The 14141-nt window shown below is 49.6% G+C and overlaps 1 protein-coding gene across 1 annotated transcript; it reads right to left on the bottom strand.

Moving 5' to 3' along the window:
* Window positions 1–150: 150 nt before the first annotated feature.
* COG1 (component of oligomeric golgi complex 1) lies at window positions 151–13631 on the bottom strand. Its single transcript, XM_055322577.1, has 14 exons — window positions 13301–13631; window positions 9909–10153; window positions 9577–9758; window positions 9264–9434; window positions 7045–7201; window positions 6101–6311; window positions 4939–5730; window positions 4247–4393; window positions 3610–3771; window positions 2680–2807; window positions 2103–2211; window positions 1566–1675; window positions 1405–1483; window positions 151–339 (listed from the first exon to the last, which is right to left on the bottom strand). Exons 1-14 carry the CDS (start codon window positions 13619–13621, stop codon window positions 202–204), a joined length of 2952 nt encoding a protein of 983 aa, XP_055178552.1. The 5' UTR covers window positions 13622–13631; the 3' UTR covers window positions 151–201.
* Window positions 13632–14141: the final 510 nt, after the last annotated feature.

Raw genomic sequence — 14141 nt, 5'->3', positions numbered from 1 at the left:
ACAAGTATTGTGAAACTGTTGGACAAGGATTCACTGTATACATAAAGTAGCCCCTGACAGTAATGGGTGGGGGGGTGGGGGGAGCCATGTTTCCACCGCTGAAACTGGAAAGACTGGTGTGGGTTAGAAACAAACGAGCAGAGACACCGGTAGAAGAAATGATGTAGTATTTATTTAGAGAGAGACGGATACGTTCCCATGTTATTTAGTCATACTAGAGAGCCAACCTAGCTTGAATAATGAAGGCGTAGATGCGTCTTCTTCCTCACTGACCAGCTGTCTGAACAAGGAGCCAGGATGCGTTGGGTCACCTGCTCGGGAGAGTGCCGGGGGGACAACCTGCCATGCATGTAGAGGAAAGTGCCTTAGAGTCTACCCAAACCCTCCTGCCTGCTCACACCCTCCACTCCACTTGGAGTCCACACAGCACACACAAGCAGATCTGAGAAGCACGGATAGCTGTAGTCAGGGGACTTTGCTCTGTGGAGACCAGCAAAGGATCTAGGGGACAAAATGAGATCTGATCATATGATAGAACTAACATCTGAAGATAAGGACTGTTGTAGGAAAAGGGTAAACACAGGGACCTCCTTTCCGTGGTCTGAGCCTTTACTATAGACAGAACTTACAGGTCGGTTACTTGTAGGAGATCGAGAGTTCTGAGGCAAGTGCCAGCTCAGGTCCCAGCTTTCAGAGGGGAGGGCTTGGGCTTTTCACTACCGCCTCCCAAGTGTTAACAGCCAATGTTTAAGGAGAATTTTGGTCTTACTGGGTTTGTTGGCAGGGAAGGTGGAAAGGACACGTTGCTAATATTTTTGTCCAGCAAGAAAGCAACAGAACTAAATGCCAGAAGAAGACAAGCTGTTTGGGCTCAAACACACGTGTACACAACACAATTCAGAAATACCCAGGAGGACTCCTGCGGGCTTAATGGATGGCAGTCTACTGAAACAAAATGTGTATTAAGAAGAAAATGTCAAACTTGAGAAGCAAATTCCCTTTTATTTCCCACCCCAACTGCAAGAAATGGAAGATGAAACCACCACCAGAACAAAAGTTCTTTCCAAAGAAGTACAGTCGTAGTACTGGGTTAGCGGTTAACTCTTTCACCCTACAAACAAATAATCTCCATCCTGTCCTGCTTGTTTTCTACAGCGTTGGCAGCCTGAGATGACGTTTCTATTATGAGGCTATTAATGACGTAAATGGGCATCTTTTAAAACTTCTCGCAGCTCAAGCTAGTGAAATCTTGTACTTCTATATTGCGCCGCCATTAAAAGCAGCATTAGTGCATTTTGTCATTCAGTTCTTTATCGATTATTTGAAGGGGGAGTGAATCAGGTGGTTTGGCGGGAGACGGGGATAGGATTGATGGGGGGTGAACCCCCGGTTCTCTGCACTAACCTGGGCTTTTGTTTCCATACTTCTGCTGGTTGATTTGGCCTTTCGGGTACTTGTCATGCTCAGTGGAAGAAGTCCGAACCTCCAAGACAAGATGCAGAATTTCAGGGGCATGAACGGGAAGTTTCAGATTGGCCTCAGCAAAAGCATTTTGGAATCATTACCTGATCTGACTCGACGCCAGGGGCAGTATATTATGGGGTTCTTGGGAGTTGAATGTGCAGCTCCTGGGAGTGAAATGATTCTCTGTCCCAGTGACCAATCCAAATAGAACCTGACAGGAAATGGGGGACAGTAACAGGCTAGGTTTGTCCCTGTCTAGCGAAAAGAGAAAATCACTTCTCTTGCTAGAAATCAAGCTCTACTTTATTTCTCACCATCCTTTTGGGGAATGTTGCTTGCAGTGTGTTCATGCTTCAAAATTTCCTTTTTCACTGCCCCCAGGTCAGAATCTGAGTCACATCGCTTTTATTTTATTCCCCTGAGGCCTTGATAAAACCTTAGTAATCCTTATCTAAAACTGTAGAGGGGGGAGATCATGATTGCCTCTGCAGTGAGACTTTATCTAATCCTCTTTCAGCCCTTACTACTATGGTGAGCTATTTATGTCCCACCCTGCTCCTGACACTGCCCCCAGGATTACCAAGTGCTGGGTCCTATAGCTCTGCACACAAACTGAGCATGTTTCTCACGTGACTTACAGAAGTTCGTTGCACTAGGCGATTAAGGTTGCTGTTGAGGTGTGGTGTGAAAACATCCAGGTCAAACGGGTCAATGAGTGCTTCCAGATAGTCAGCCACTTTCTCAATTCTGAAAAGAGGATTATGATTAGTCTCCACACTTTTTAGGTCAAAAACCAACCTTACGGCATTTCAGTGCTAAAGAAACTCCGTATTTGGATTTATTATTAATTCCTGGCTTGGTACCACTTTTCACTGCCCATCGTGCTTAAGTAATCAAGAGCTTTAGCCTGCTAAGATGTCGGAGTGAAGTCCATTCCTTCCTCATGTTGTTAGGGACAGTGCCAGAGGCTCAAATTATACCCAGGAGTTGGTAGGCTGACTCACAAGAGAGAGGATTGAGATTCCACCTACCACACTCCACCACGGCATTTATCCAGCAGGTGGCCACTATTGATCGAGCTGGTAATATGAGCACTTCCTGGTTAAAGCTAACCGCTAACACACAAGGAGAGGCTGTTTTGTGGCTTTCTGGAAGAGGGGCTGTGTGTGCTTGGGGGAGGCAGCACGGGGAAGAGCCTAGGTGGGGTGAGCATACCTGGAGTCCTGTTTGCTGCGGCCACTTTTCACCTCCTCAGTCCTGGCTGTCAGAACAATGTTGAGATAACGCAGATCATAAAGCAGTTGCAGGGCCCGATTCTGGGTCATCGGGAATGCACCTTCTTTCTGTAAATGAATTTCCCATCCCCACCCTTGAAGGGAGGTGACTTGTTAACAGGAACAAAATCAACAACTTTATGCTCTGAGTTACAGTTTCTTGCTTCAGAAGCAGCAGCTTTGTATACTCATAAAGGGCGGTTTGATGTCACAATGACCAAAAGATCGGGTTATACTCAAAACTTTGTCTTAAACCAAACTAAAAAACCTTACAATAGAGGCCTCGGGTGCTACAGACTGCCCTTTTAGAAGAAAAAAGCTCAAGTGAAGGAGAGGCATTCTGAGCAGCTCAGGAGAGGAGACTTCCTCTAATTCTTTCCCAAATCCAGAGTTGGTTCCCATCTTAAAGATGTCACTAATGAAACGGGAACATCCAAGGGCAGAACACTTTGGGAAAGGGGTGAGGGGAGTGGAGGGCTGGGAGGCAGGAGCTCCCTTAGGTAAGTGCCTCTGTGTGCCACACACTGCACTGGGCATGGTCCACCCCCCACCCCGCCCAAGCAGTTCTCCAATGACCACACTTGACCCTGGAGAAACTGAGACAGCTTCACGTTATGCCCAAAACCACAGCATGCTCGTGGTAGTGCTGGGGTGGGACACCAGGCCTTCTCCCCTTCCCGTTCAGCTGCCTTTTAGTGCAGACCTGCTCGATCCTTGAGAAAGGGCAGGATGAACTCACAGGGCGGGAAGCCACTACCGATTAGCCTGCACTGAGTATAGACACTTGGAATCCTCTATGGGAACTGCCCAAACCCAAGGGAAAAAACCTCAGGTTTTTCTGTTTTTAGTGGGAAAAAATTCAAACACCTACCTTCACATGTTTTTCTTCTGCAAGTTTCTCATAGGCAGCCACCACTTGGACCATACAGCTTTTCAGCATTTCTTGCAGTGTCACTTTTGGCAAAGCGTGACCTCCAACCCGATTAATTTCCTGGCAAAGGCTAAACAGGAAGGACTGGACGTACCAGGATGGCTAAAAGAACAAAGGAAGGTTGAGTCGCCAACTTGTGCCAGTTGAATGAGACGTTGTGAAAGTAGGTCCACTTCTCCTTACTAGGCTCATGCACCAGGACCTGGACCTCCCCAGGCAGCCCCCCACAGCAGTCCAGTTAACAGAAGTGACCACTGCCATCACTGGTTCAGTGGCTGGGGGGTGACCTGGCAGGTGACACTGTGCTCTATGCTTTTGTCACTTTGGGGTGAGCAACTCTCCAGTGAGAAGAGGCCGGGTTACACAAGGCAATAATCACTAGCTGACTTCTTGAACAGTCCACTACCTACTTGGCCCTGTGTCTACTCTACCCCCACAATAGAAAATCATGAATTTGGCTTTTGGCTCTTCCTCAGAAGTTGTGTATTGGCTGATTTTCTGACCTCTTCCCTCTCTGCAGAGTGGGCTATCTGGTCTGGTCCAGCCCCTGGGCACTCTGATGGGTGCATCTGCTCACCTGTATAGGGAGTCGGATTGTGGATGTGACGCTGCTGCCAGACTCCGCTTCCTCTTGAATTTCTAGTTCATCCCAGCTGGTGGCTGTGGCCAGGACTGAGCCAGCATCATCTAAAAGTAACGACTGGGTGAATCCATGAGCCAAAACCTGGTAATAAAAGGCAAATATCCAGTAGGCTACTTAGCTCCTTTATAGAGGGTTTCAAACTGCCTGAGTAATTAATCTTGAGCCAAGATTCTGCTGCATGGGTCACGTGAGAGGTAGCAAGTGGAAATGTCATGTTCCTGGACCAATGACATACGTCAGCAATGGGACTTTTGTCGTTACTACCTTATAATGTCAGGGCCACCCCTGAAGGCACCGGGGGAGACCATAGAGAATATGCCATTCAGGTGGAAGAGCAGGAAAGCTAGACCCCTGTCCAGGGAGATCTTTCATTCTTATCTGGTGGAAGGACAAAACCCCAGAGTTTCTGTCTATAAGATGTAGGCTAAACCTTTGAATGGAAAATTTTTTACATTTGTGCTATCTCCTTATCACAGAAAAATTAAGGTAATTGCATGAAATAAGAACTGTTATTCCCTTACTATGAAAAGACCTCCCTGAGGTTGGCCAGCCTGGAACATGGCAGAAGGGAGACAGAACGGGGACTGCCCCGTGAGCTCGGGAAGACCACGTGTACTGTCCCTCACCTTCACAACTGCTGAGCTCCAGACGCGGTAGCCCATCACGCTTTGCTGGAGGAGGAGCTCCTTAACTTCCTGCCACTTGGCCTGCATAGGAATTACTTCCCGAGTTTTCCCCTTTCCCTGTTTTTTCAGAGCCCTAGGATCCCTTGCTGGTTTCTCAGAGCTCCCTGACCTTCCCAAGATGCACTGCTTCAGATGGGGACACAGTTCTCCCAGTGACTGGCAGAGTCTGGCCATGAAAAGGACCGCGTGCAACTTGACACCGCTGAGGACATCCTGCTGCCCTTGCACAACCTGTTCGATGCTTTGCAGCTCTGCCTGGATGCAGTCTGTGATGTACTTGATGCACACCACGGAGTGAGTCTGCAGCATCTCCTGCACGGTCCCGGCATCCGCGTACCTGTCAAAGGCACAGCTCTTGGCCTGCCCGGGGAAGACATCTTTGGGCAGGGGTGAGTCATCAGAGGGAAGGTAAGCCAGGAGATCATCCAGTTTCACCTTCAGTTTAGAATCAAGGGCAGAGCAGAAGTTCTGGACACAAGGGCTAATGGCCTGTGCTTTCATGGAGAGTCCACTGCTGGCAAACTGCCCCCGGTGCGCTACGCTAACCCAGGCAGCATCAGGAGGCAGGTCGTGGGGGCTCTCGGACCAGAGGAAGAGAGACATGTTGTGCTCAAAGTGGATGTTCTTATTTGAAGTGGAGTTGCTGGTGGTGTTCTCAAGCTCCTGCAGGGCTGAAATGAGGAGTTCCTTGGAGCTAGTGGAGATGGAGTCAAAGCCTTCTTTTGTCAGAGTCTGAAAGAAAGCAAGAGAAGAATTCCAGTCACGACTCCTGTCAGGAAGTCTCAAGGCAACAGCACCCAGTGGCAGTCCACCCCTAGCACTCTGCACGTTCTGCAGCATGCTCAAGAAGTTGACACTGTGTCAACAGAGAACAGAGTCATCACTGATGGCCAGGGACACGTTCCTGACCACCTGACAGAGACCTGGTCTCTTTCTGCATCAGAGCCAGGATCTCTGTTCATGTCTATGGCTCGCTATCCCGAAAAGCCATCCCTGAGTCTGTGAGCTGAGAAAGTACACTCAGGAAGGAACAGAAGTCCATCCAGTCAAAAGATCATACCAGGATTGGCCAGAAAACAACTGGACTATGTGATCTCCTCACCTGTAATCGGTCAAGGAACAGCTGCTGCATCAAATCCTCCCAGAACAAGAGCGGCTTCTCTAGAAGCCGCTGACATATCACATCCCAGCTGTGATTGGTGGATTCATTGGTAAGTAATTCCCACATAGCATCTCGGATACCTGCAAGACCTTTCATGCTCTTCACATACAAAAGCAGGTTGGTGATCCCATTTTTAATGTCTTCATTACACCTGCAAAAAAAAATCATTTTTCTTAGGCCTTATTAAGATTCATGGTTTTCACATGTTTATTAGGGAAAAACAGTAGGACTCCATATGAAAAACTCTTACCTCGGTCCCAATATAAACATTTATCTCTCTCAGAGTGTTTTTTTTTTTTTTTTTAAGATTTTATTTATTCATCAAAGATAGAGAGAGGCAGAGACATAGGCAGAGGGAAAAGCAGGCTCCCTGAGGGGGGCCTGATGCGGGATTTGATCCCAGGACCTCGGGATCATGACCTGAACCGAAGGCAGACGCTCAGTCACTGAGCCACCCTGGTGCCCCATCTCAGTTTGTATAAATATATATAAACACAGCATTTCTGCCTAGATTGGGGGGCGGGGTCCCTACCCTTACCTCCCTGAAGGAACTATCTAGAAGGAAGTTTAGAGTCTCCTAAAATGGCTTCAAAACCCACTGCTTTAAATAAAAGTTGAGGAGTGACAAAACTCTTACATAGAATTTTAAATCCCATAGGTTATATTTAAAAGGCAATTCCCTCTTGGTTCTCCCACAATGGGGGCTACCCACCACGAAGGCAGTGACCAGTGGCTGAAGGAATGACTAGCATGACCCAGCAGGCAGCAGGCAGAGCATTATCCAGAAGATCAGGCCTCTCCCTCATTCCTCAGTGGCCTCATTGGCCCTTGTGTGGCTACACGGGTGGTCCCTGCCAGCCTCAGGAAAAGTTCTGGCTACTTACATGTGGATCCATTTCTGCAGGGTGTCTTTCAGGTATTCCTGGCTGATGGGCTGCGCGAGTGTTCGGAGAGCTGGCTGGAACTGGACGATGGATGCTGGCAGGTATTTGAACCAGCTGCAGAGCTTCATCTCCTCTTGTAGAACGCCAGCGCCCTTTCCTAAGAGAAGGCCAAGTGACAAGTAATTGGGGCTATCCTTTGGATGTCATATTAAAAAGGACTGAGAGACAACTTCCAAAAATCATCTCGTATTCTCCTAGGCAGGTCAGACTGGACATCTGAGGTAGGGGGAAAAGGAAAGTAGAGGATGTACGCTCATCTGGGTGCTGGCAGCTTCCTGCCAACTCTGGGCACCATATTGGTTGAGAAGGTGAAAGACAGGGAGGGAGAGGATGGGGTGGGGCAAGGGGAGAAAGTATTACTAAGCGCCCCGCTGCTCTCCAGGCTGTAAAAGCGGAACTTAAATTGTCACAAAGAGAAGATGATAGTTTCCCTTTCTTCACCATCCTCTGACCAACAGCTAAGGAACAGCTGTTCCAAACTGGAACAGCTAAGGAAACAATGGAAGACCACTCATCCTAATTGGTGAGTTGTAGCTCTTCAGAGGTGACTTCCCAAGGACCCAGACATCTGTGGGGTGACTCGGGGGAAGCCCCTGCATGGTATTCTGTGCGTGAACCCTCCAGAGCTTGAAACACAGGGGTCTTTCTAAGGTCCCTTGTACTTGTTGTTCAGAGTCACAACAAATGAGCCCGTACTCACCTTTCATAAAGGGGGTAAAGCATTAAGTGGAAGCACCTAGAGGGAAGCCAGGGCATAAGGAAGAGGCACCCTAGTTGGAAGATAAAGTAACACCAAGACGAGACTACATAATACACACACTCTCTCTGAAAATGACCACGTGGCTGTCCCCACATTCTCCTTGTTTCCCTTCTACCTTTGGCTGTGTCGCCTCCGCCTGACCTAAATCCTAGCGTCCTCTGTTATCCTCTCTCCTTCCTGATGACATCACCCATCCCCACAGCTTGACATAATAGCCCTATGCACAGATGTGTGTCCAGCCAGCCCTCTTACTCCTCTGTTCTGGAACCACAGTCACCTGCCCACTCCACATTCCCGTTCCAAGGGCTCAATCGTCGCCAAAGCAGTATTTTCAAGAGTGAACTCATTGTCAGCCCTTTCAAACCAGTTCATTTTCTAGTAAACTTGGACACCCTCTTTCCACACTCTCCACAGCCAATCCACCAAATCCCCTGCTAAACAGATGTCCAAGTTGTCCAATTAGTCCCCATCGTCTGCCACCTAAGTCATGATGACAGCCTTCCCAGTGAGCTCTTAGCATCCACTCCAGACTCCGTGGAGATCCACTGCCACATAAAAGCAAACTGCATTTAATTCCAGTTAGAATAAATGCTATCAAATAAAAGTATGGGAACATATAACAGAAGGAGGAACAGGCCTGGAAGGTCCTAGAAGGCTATCCATTGTAGTCTGGATAAAGTCCAAACTCCCTAGCCTGGTCCACAGAGCTCTGCATCATATGGTCCCATCTAACAGACTGGCCACATCTCTTCTCATGCAGTTCTTCCCCCCACCCAATCCCCCTTAGCCTCACCTGCTTACTTTTAGTTCCTCAAATATATTAACATCTTCCTTGCCTCAGGACCCTTGTACGTCCCATCCCCTTTGCCTGGAACTAACTCTTCCTTCCCTTCTTCACCTTGTTTTTTTTTTTTTTTTTTTTACTTTATTTATTTATTCATGAAAGTCGCAGAGGGAGAAGCAGGCTCCATGCAGGAAGCTGGACACGGGACTCAATCCCGAGACTCCAGGATCATGCCCCAGGCCAAAGGCAGATGCTTAACCACTGAGCAACCCAGGCATCCCATTTCACCTAACTCTTAACGAAACTTTGGGGTTTTGAATTAAATATTCTCCAGGGAAAGCATCACTGGTGAGGTCCTTCCTTTGAATGCTCCTAAGTCAGTTTGTACTGTGCCTTTATGGTAGTGGCCACTACTGTTACTCAATGGATAGGTGCATATTTCTGAGTTTAGTATTTGCCTCTACCACTAGACTGTGCCCTCCGCAAAGGTAGGGGTCCTAATTTGTCCAGTGCACTGCTATACCCCCAGAGCCCAGCTCAGTAGCAGGCAGATGGTAGGTGCTCTGTAAATAACCGTTGGAAAACCTGAAAATAAAAAAGCTTGGCTAAGCTCACCGGTAGGATGCTGGCCTGTGATGGTCTCCAGAGTTGAGAAGAGCAAGCCACATGGCAGGGATGGATCTGGCAGCTGGCCTTCTGGTAAAGTGTAGAAAAGAGCATGAGCTTGGTTCAGAGTGGTGGCCAACAGCTCCACTAATGAGCAAATCTGGGCCTTGATGCTGGCACCTATGAGAAGAAACCATCCACCTGTAAACAACTTCCTTTAGTAAAGTCAGAACCAGAGTACACTCTAGGTGCTTCAGTTTCCCTCAGCTCCTCCTCCATTCCCTTGTTTAAGGATCACATTTTGGAAAGAAGCCAAACCCACCATGGTGTGGCTGGTTGAGAAGTTTCTGTATAGCTGCCTTTCTGGCCAATAGGAAGTCTGTTAGGGCTTGGCGTGGAGAACTCTCTTCTAAGAGCATTATAGCACACAGGGCCTCAGCTACAGCTTGGTCAGACACGGCTTGGCATTTGAGCAGCATCTTACTTTCATGCAGAATAGTTGACCTAGAAGGATGATGACAAAGGTCAACAGGGAATTTTTTACATCTTGGGAAGAAGAACCTTGGTACATCCAGATGGAAGACACATTCCATAAGCCAGTTGTGGTGAAGTGTGGCCATCCTCAGAGCAGATCTTTATGCTGGACCCACTTACCGGAAATGGCTGGCTGCTGCTACCTGACGGATGAGTATAGGGAATCGTGAGAGGACAGGGCTATATCGGGAAGTAGAAGAATCCAGCTGGAGCAGGTTGTGAAGGTGGCAGCAAAGCAAATAGAGCTGTGTGGCGTGAAGATATTGAGAGGCCTCCATCGAGCTCCAGATCTTCTCGGGAATTTCTAAGAGCAGCTTGATCTGGGCAGCCATGCTGTAGAACTTCTCCTGGGACGGCTGCTGTGGCTGCAGGGAAAGGCACAGAATGAAGGAAGAAGAGCAGACCAGTGCAAGACCAGTGTTTGGCAGGCTTGGGGAGAAATGTGCGGGTACTGTAAGGTACAAAGCTTTTCTTAAGCCCAATTCCATGCCACTTGGCAAGCTCTCAAAGTTTAGTGTAGTAGAATTACTGGAGTCAGGAGTGCTGTACGATCCCACTGGATTCTGCTCCCAGTGGGTGCACCTGTGCTCAGTCTCATGGAGACACACAGTTCACCTGGTCATCTCAGTCTGGTTATCAGCGACCCTCGATATGTCTCCACAGCACGGAGCCCTATGGACCACTACTCAAGTGAGCTTTCTCCTTCCCTGTTCTGATGTGCAGCCTCCCTACATTTGCTCCTGCTTCTTTGAGTGCATGATGGACTTCTTTATTACTTGTCCATCAACTCCTCATCTGGTGCAGTCCACCCTCCTACTCCAGGACTCTATCATCCACCACTACCACGTCTCATTTTTAGTCCTCGCCACTCCCAAGTCCCAGTGGAGCCTTTTCTGCTGCTGCCCTGCTAAGTTTCTCTGCCATTCCATCATCAGTATGTTCAAAACTAAATTCATCTCCCTACCAAAAATTTTAGTCATCTGACCTACATAAGTACCTTGGCATGCCACCACTCTGCCCCCATATTCCAAGGAGGTTTATATCCTTCCGACGGTTCTGTTACCACTTCCAGGAGTCTAATGCAAGTCCTTAACATCTCACACTAAGATTAATCCAAAATCATTCTCTACCCCTTCCAATCTATCCTTTCCCCTTTGCCTTCAGATTAACCTTCCTCAAAGGGCATTTAGATTTTTTTTTTTTTAAAGAAGGGGCATTTAGATCATATCTGCTCAGTTCTAAAAAGCTCCTCACTGTTTGGTATCTTGGCCTGGTGGTCACAAATTTCCTGTCTGTCCAGTACTTTCTTCCAGGGGCCCTTCAATCCATTCGTTCTCATGTGTAGGAGAGGGGAAGAAGTTCTTTTTTTTTTTTTTTTAAATAAATTAATTTTTATTGGTGTTCAATTTACCAACATACAGAATAACACCCAGTGCTCATCCCGTCAAGTGTCCTCCTCCGTGCCCGTCACCCATTCACCCCCACCCCCCGCCCTCCTCCCCTTCCACCACCCCTAGTTCATTTCCCAGAGTTAGGAGTCTTCATGTTCTGTCTCCCTTTCTGATATCTCCCACACATTTCTTCTCCCTTCCCTTATATTCCCCTTCACTATTATTCATATTGAGGGGAAGAATTTCATCCCCTAGAGCAATATCTGGAGACATTTCTGATTATCGGCACGGGGAAAAGGGGTTGATACTACTGGTGTCTGGTGGGTCGAAGTCTAGAGGGATGCTTATAAACATCCTGCAACTCACAGGACAGTCTCTACGACAAAGAATGGTCCAGCCCCAAATGTCAAAAGCACCAAGGTAGAAAACTCCTGCTTTAATCAAATTGAATACCTGCTTTTCATACTCCAGACATGTATTCCAAATCTCATGTCATGAAGGCCCCTCCCTAGTGAGGAGGACTCAAACCTCAAGTGACTTCCTTTGGAAATCTTATGGTAAATGTACATAATTATTTTGGAATTAATTACACGTTATCCTAAAATGCTTTCTACTGTTACCCTGAATTATTGCCACGGACTTAAATTCCTTGACTGGATTGTAAGCTCCTTCAGAGCAGGAACTAGGGGGCTTCTGTTTCTTGGTGCCTGAAGGCAGAGGGCACTCAAATTTTTGTGGGTCTGCCTGAGAATAAATCAGATAAAACAACTATATAAAAATACATTTTTAAAAGTCAGGCACAGCACAAGTTAGCTTTTAACTGAACCGTGAAGCGTGACTAGGTTACAGGAGAGGCTGGCCACCTAAGAGGAGGCCTGTACAAATGCACAGCTTCCAGGAGAGCAGGATGGAGGAGGCCTCTCGTTGCAAAAACTGACCGTGTTGTGTGAGCCCTGCTTACTGACCCAGATTCTCCCCTAAAACACACGTTGTATTAAAAAGTTCCAAACCGGGGCAGCCCGGGTGGCTCAGCCGTTTAGCACCACCTTCAGCCCAGGGCTTGATCCTGGAGTCCCAGGATGGAGTCCCGCACCCGGCTCCCTGTGTGGAGCCTGCTTCTCCCTCCGCCTGTGTCTCTGCCTCTTATGAATAAATAATAAATAAAATCTTAAAAAAAAAAGATAAAATACAAAGTCCCAAACCGGAGCTAAATTGTACTTTTGCAAGTTCTTCCCCCAGATGGTTAAGAGCGGATTCCAAATCTTTCCGCCTCCAGGGACCCTTCCACTCGGTCATCCCTAAGTCAACAGTCTTTAGAAATGCAAAATGCAAAAGGCTGCTCCAGTATTGGGATGTACTTAGGACCGAATCCTTCCACACCAGGTCTAATTAATCATTAGGAAAAACAACAACAACAACAAAAACCTAAGTCAACAGTCTTTAGAAACGCAAAAATGCAAAATGATGCTCCAGTATTGGGATGTACTTGGGGCCCCGAATCCTTCCACACCAGATCTAATTAATCATTAGGGGTAAAAAAAAAAAAAAAAAAAAAAGAAAGCAAGCTAAGTCAACAGTCTCTAGAAATGCAAAAATGCAAAATGCTGCTCCAGTATTGGGATGTACTTGGGGCCGAATCCTTCCACACCAGGTGTAATTAATCATTAGGGGTAAAAAAAAAAAAAAAAAAAAAAAAAAAAAAGAAAGAAAGAAAGCACTCGGGATAACTTGGCTAGGACGCCCTTCGTTGCCCCCAAATGAGCATGTTCCGCTGGTGGAAGAATAGGGGGGCCTGATGACACCCAACAGCTGCACCCAGAGGAGAGCAGGTCTTTGGGATCGTGGAGGTTGTTCCTGGGAATGGGGTGGGACTGGGCGGGGGGGGGGGGGGGTGGGGACGAGCTGCAGGAGGAGACGTCGTCGGCACCGGGGAAGCGCGTTGGGAGAAGTCGGGGACCTTGGGAGGGGAGGGGGGGAGGGGAGGGGGAGGCGCCCCCAGGCCGCGCTGCAGGGGGGCCCGCGGAGCCCGGGTGGGGCGGCCCGCGGCCCGGAAGTCCGGCGGGAGCTGCGCGCGGCGGGTGAGCGGCCGGCGGGGGGCGGGGGGCGGGGGGCGAGGCTGACCTGCGGGTCCCGCGGCGGCCGGGGCGCGGCCGGGCCCGCCAGGCGCAGGCGGAGGCGGGCGCAGTACTGGTCCGTGGCCTTCACGGCGTCCACCAGCCCCTCGGCGCAGCGGCGCATCTGCCCGATGGTGTCGGCCGCCTCGATCAGGTCGCGGTACCGCTCGCCCACCATCTGCCGCAGCTCCTCCTTCTTGTGCTCGATCTCGGCCCGAACCTGGCGCTCCAGCCCGCGGATCTCCTCCGCTCCATGCGTCTCGAAAAGCGCCCCGGGGTCGCGCAGGTCCAGCCGCTTGAGCGCGGGGGAGGCGGCCGCGGCCGCCATGATGGCCCCGTCGGCGTCCTGACGGGTCACTTCCGCCCGGAGGCCCCGCCCGGCGGCCATGTTGGGTGGGGGCGGAAGCGCTTCCGCCCCGCTGCCGGCCATGCTTGTTGGGGGCACGTCGGTCCGCGGGGGTGTCTCCCAGCCTCCCGACCGCGCCCAGGGGCTCGCGGAGCTCCCGCAGCCGCGCAGCAAGAGCGCCTTGGCCCGGGGCGTGCAGCCTCCCGGGGCGTCGTTGTGCCCGCGGCCCCGGGCTGCAGTCGGGGTGCCTTGGGGTCCGGGGGCGGGGTCCGGCGGGTCCTCCTTGTGTGCAGCCCGTGCCTGGGCGCGGATGCTCGGATGCTCGGCGCCCGCGGGGGCGCGGGGCGGGGACGCGGGGGCCTGGTTCTTACCCGGACTCCAAGACCCCCTTTTTTTTAAAAGTTTTTATTTATTTATTCATGAAGCACATGCCTCAGAGAGAGGCAGAGACAGGCAGAGGGAGAAGCAGGCTCCATGCAGGGAGCCCGACGTGGGACTCGAT

This window comes from Nyctereutes procyonoides, unplaced genomic scaffold (genome assembly GCF_905146905.1).
Source record: "Nyctereutes procyonoides isolate TBG_1078 unplaced genomic scaffold, NYPRO_anot_genome, whole genome shotgun sequence".
NCBI lineage: Eukaryota > Metazoa > Chordata > Mammalia > Carnivora > Canidae > Nyctereutes > Nyctereutes procyonoides.
This window is presented reverse-complemented; position numbering and strand designations above follow the sequence as displayed.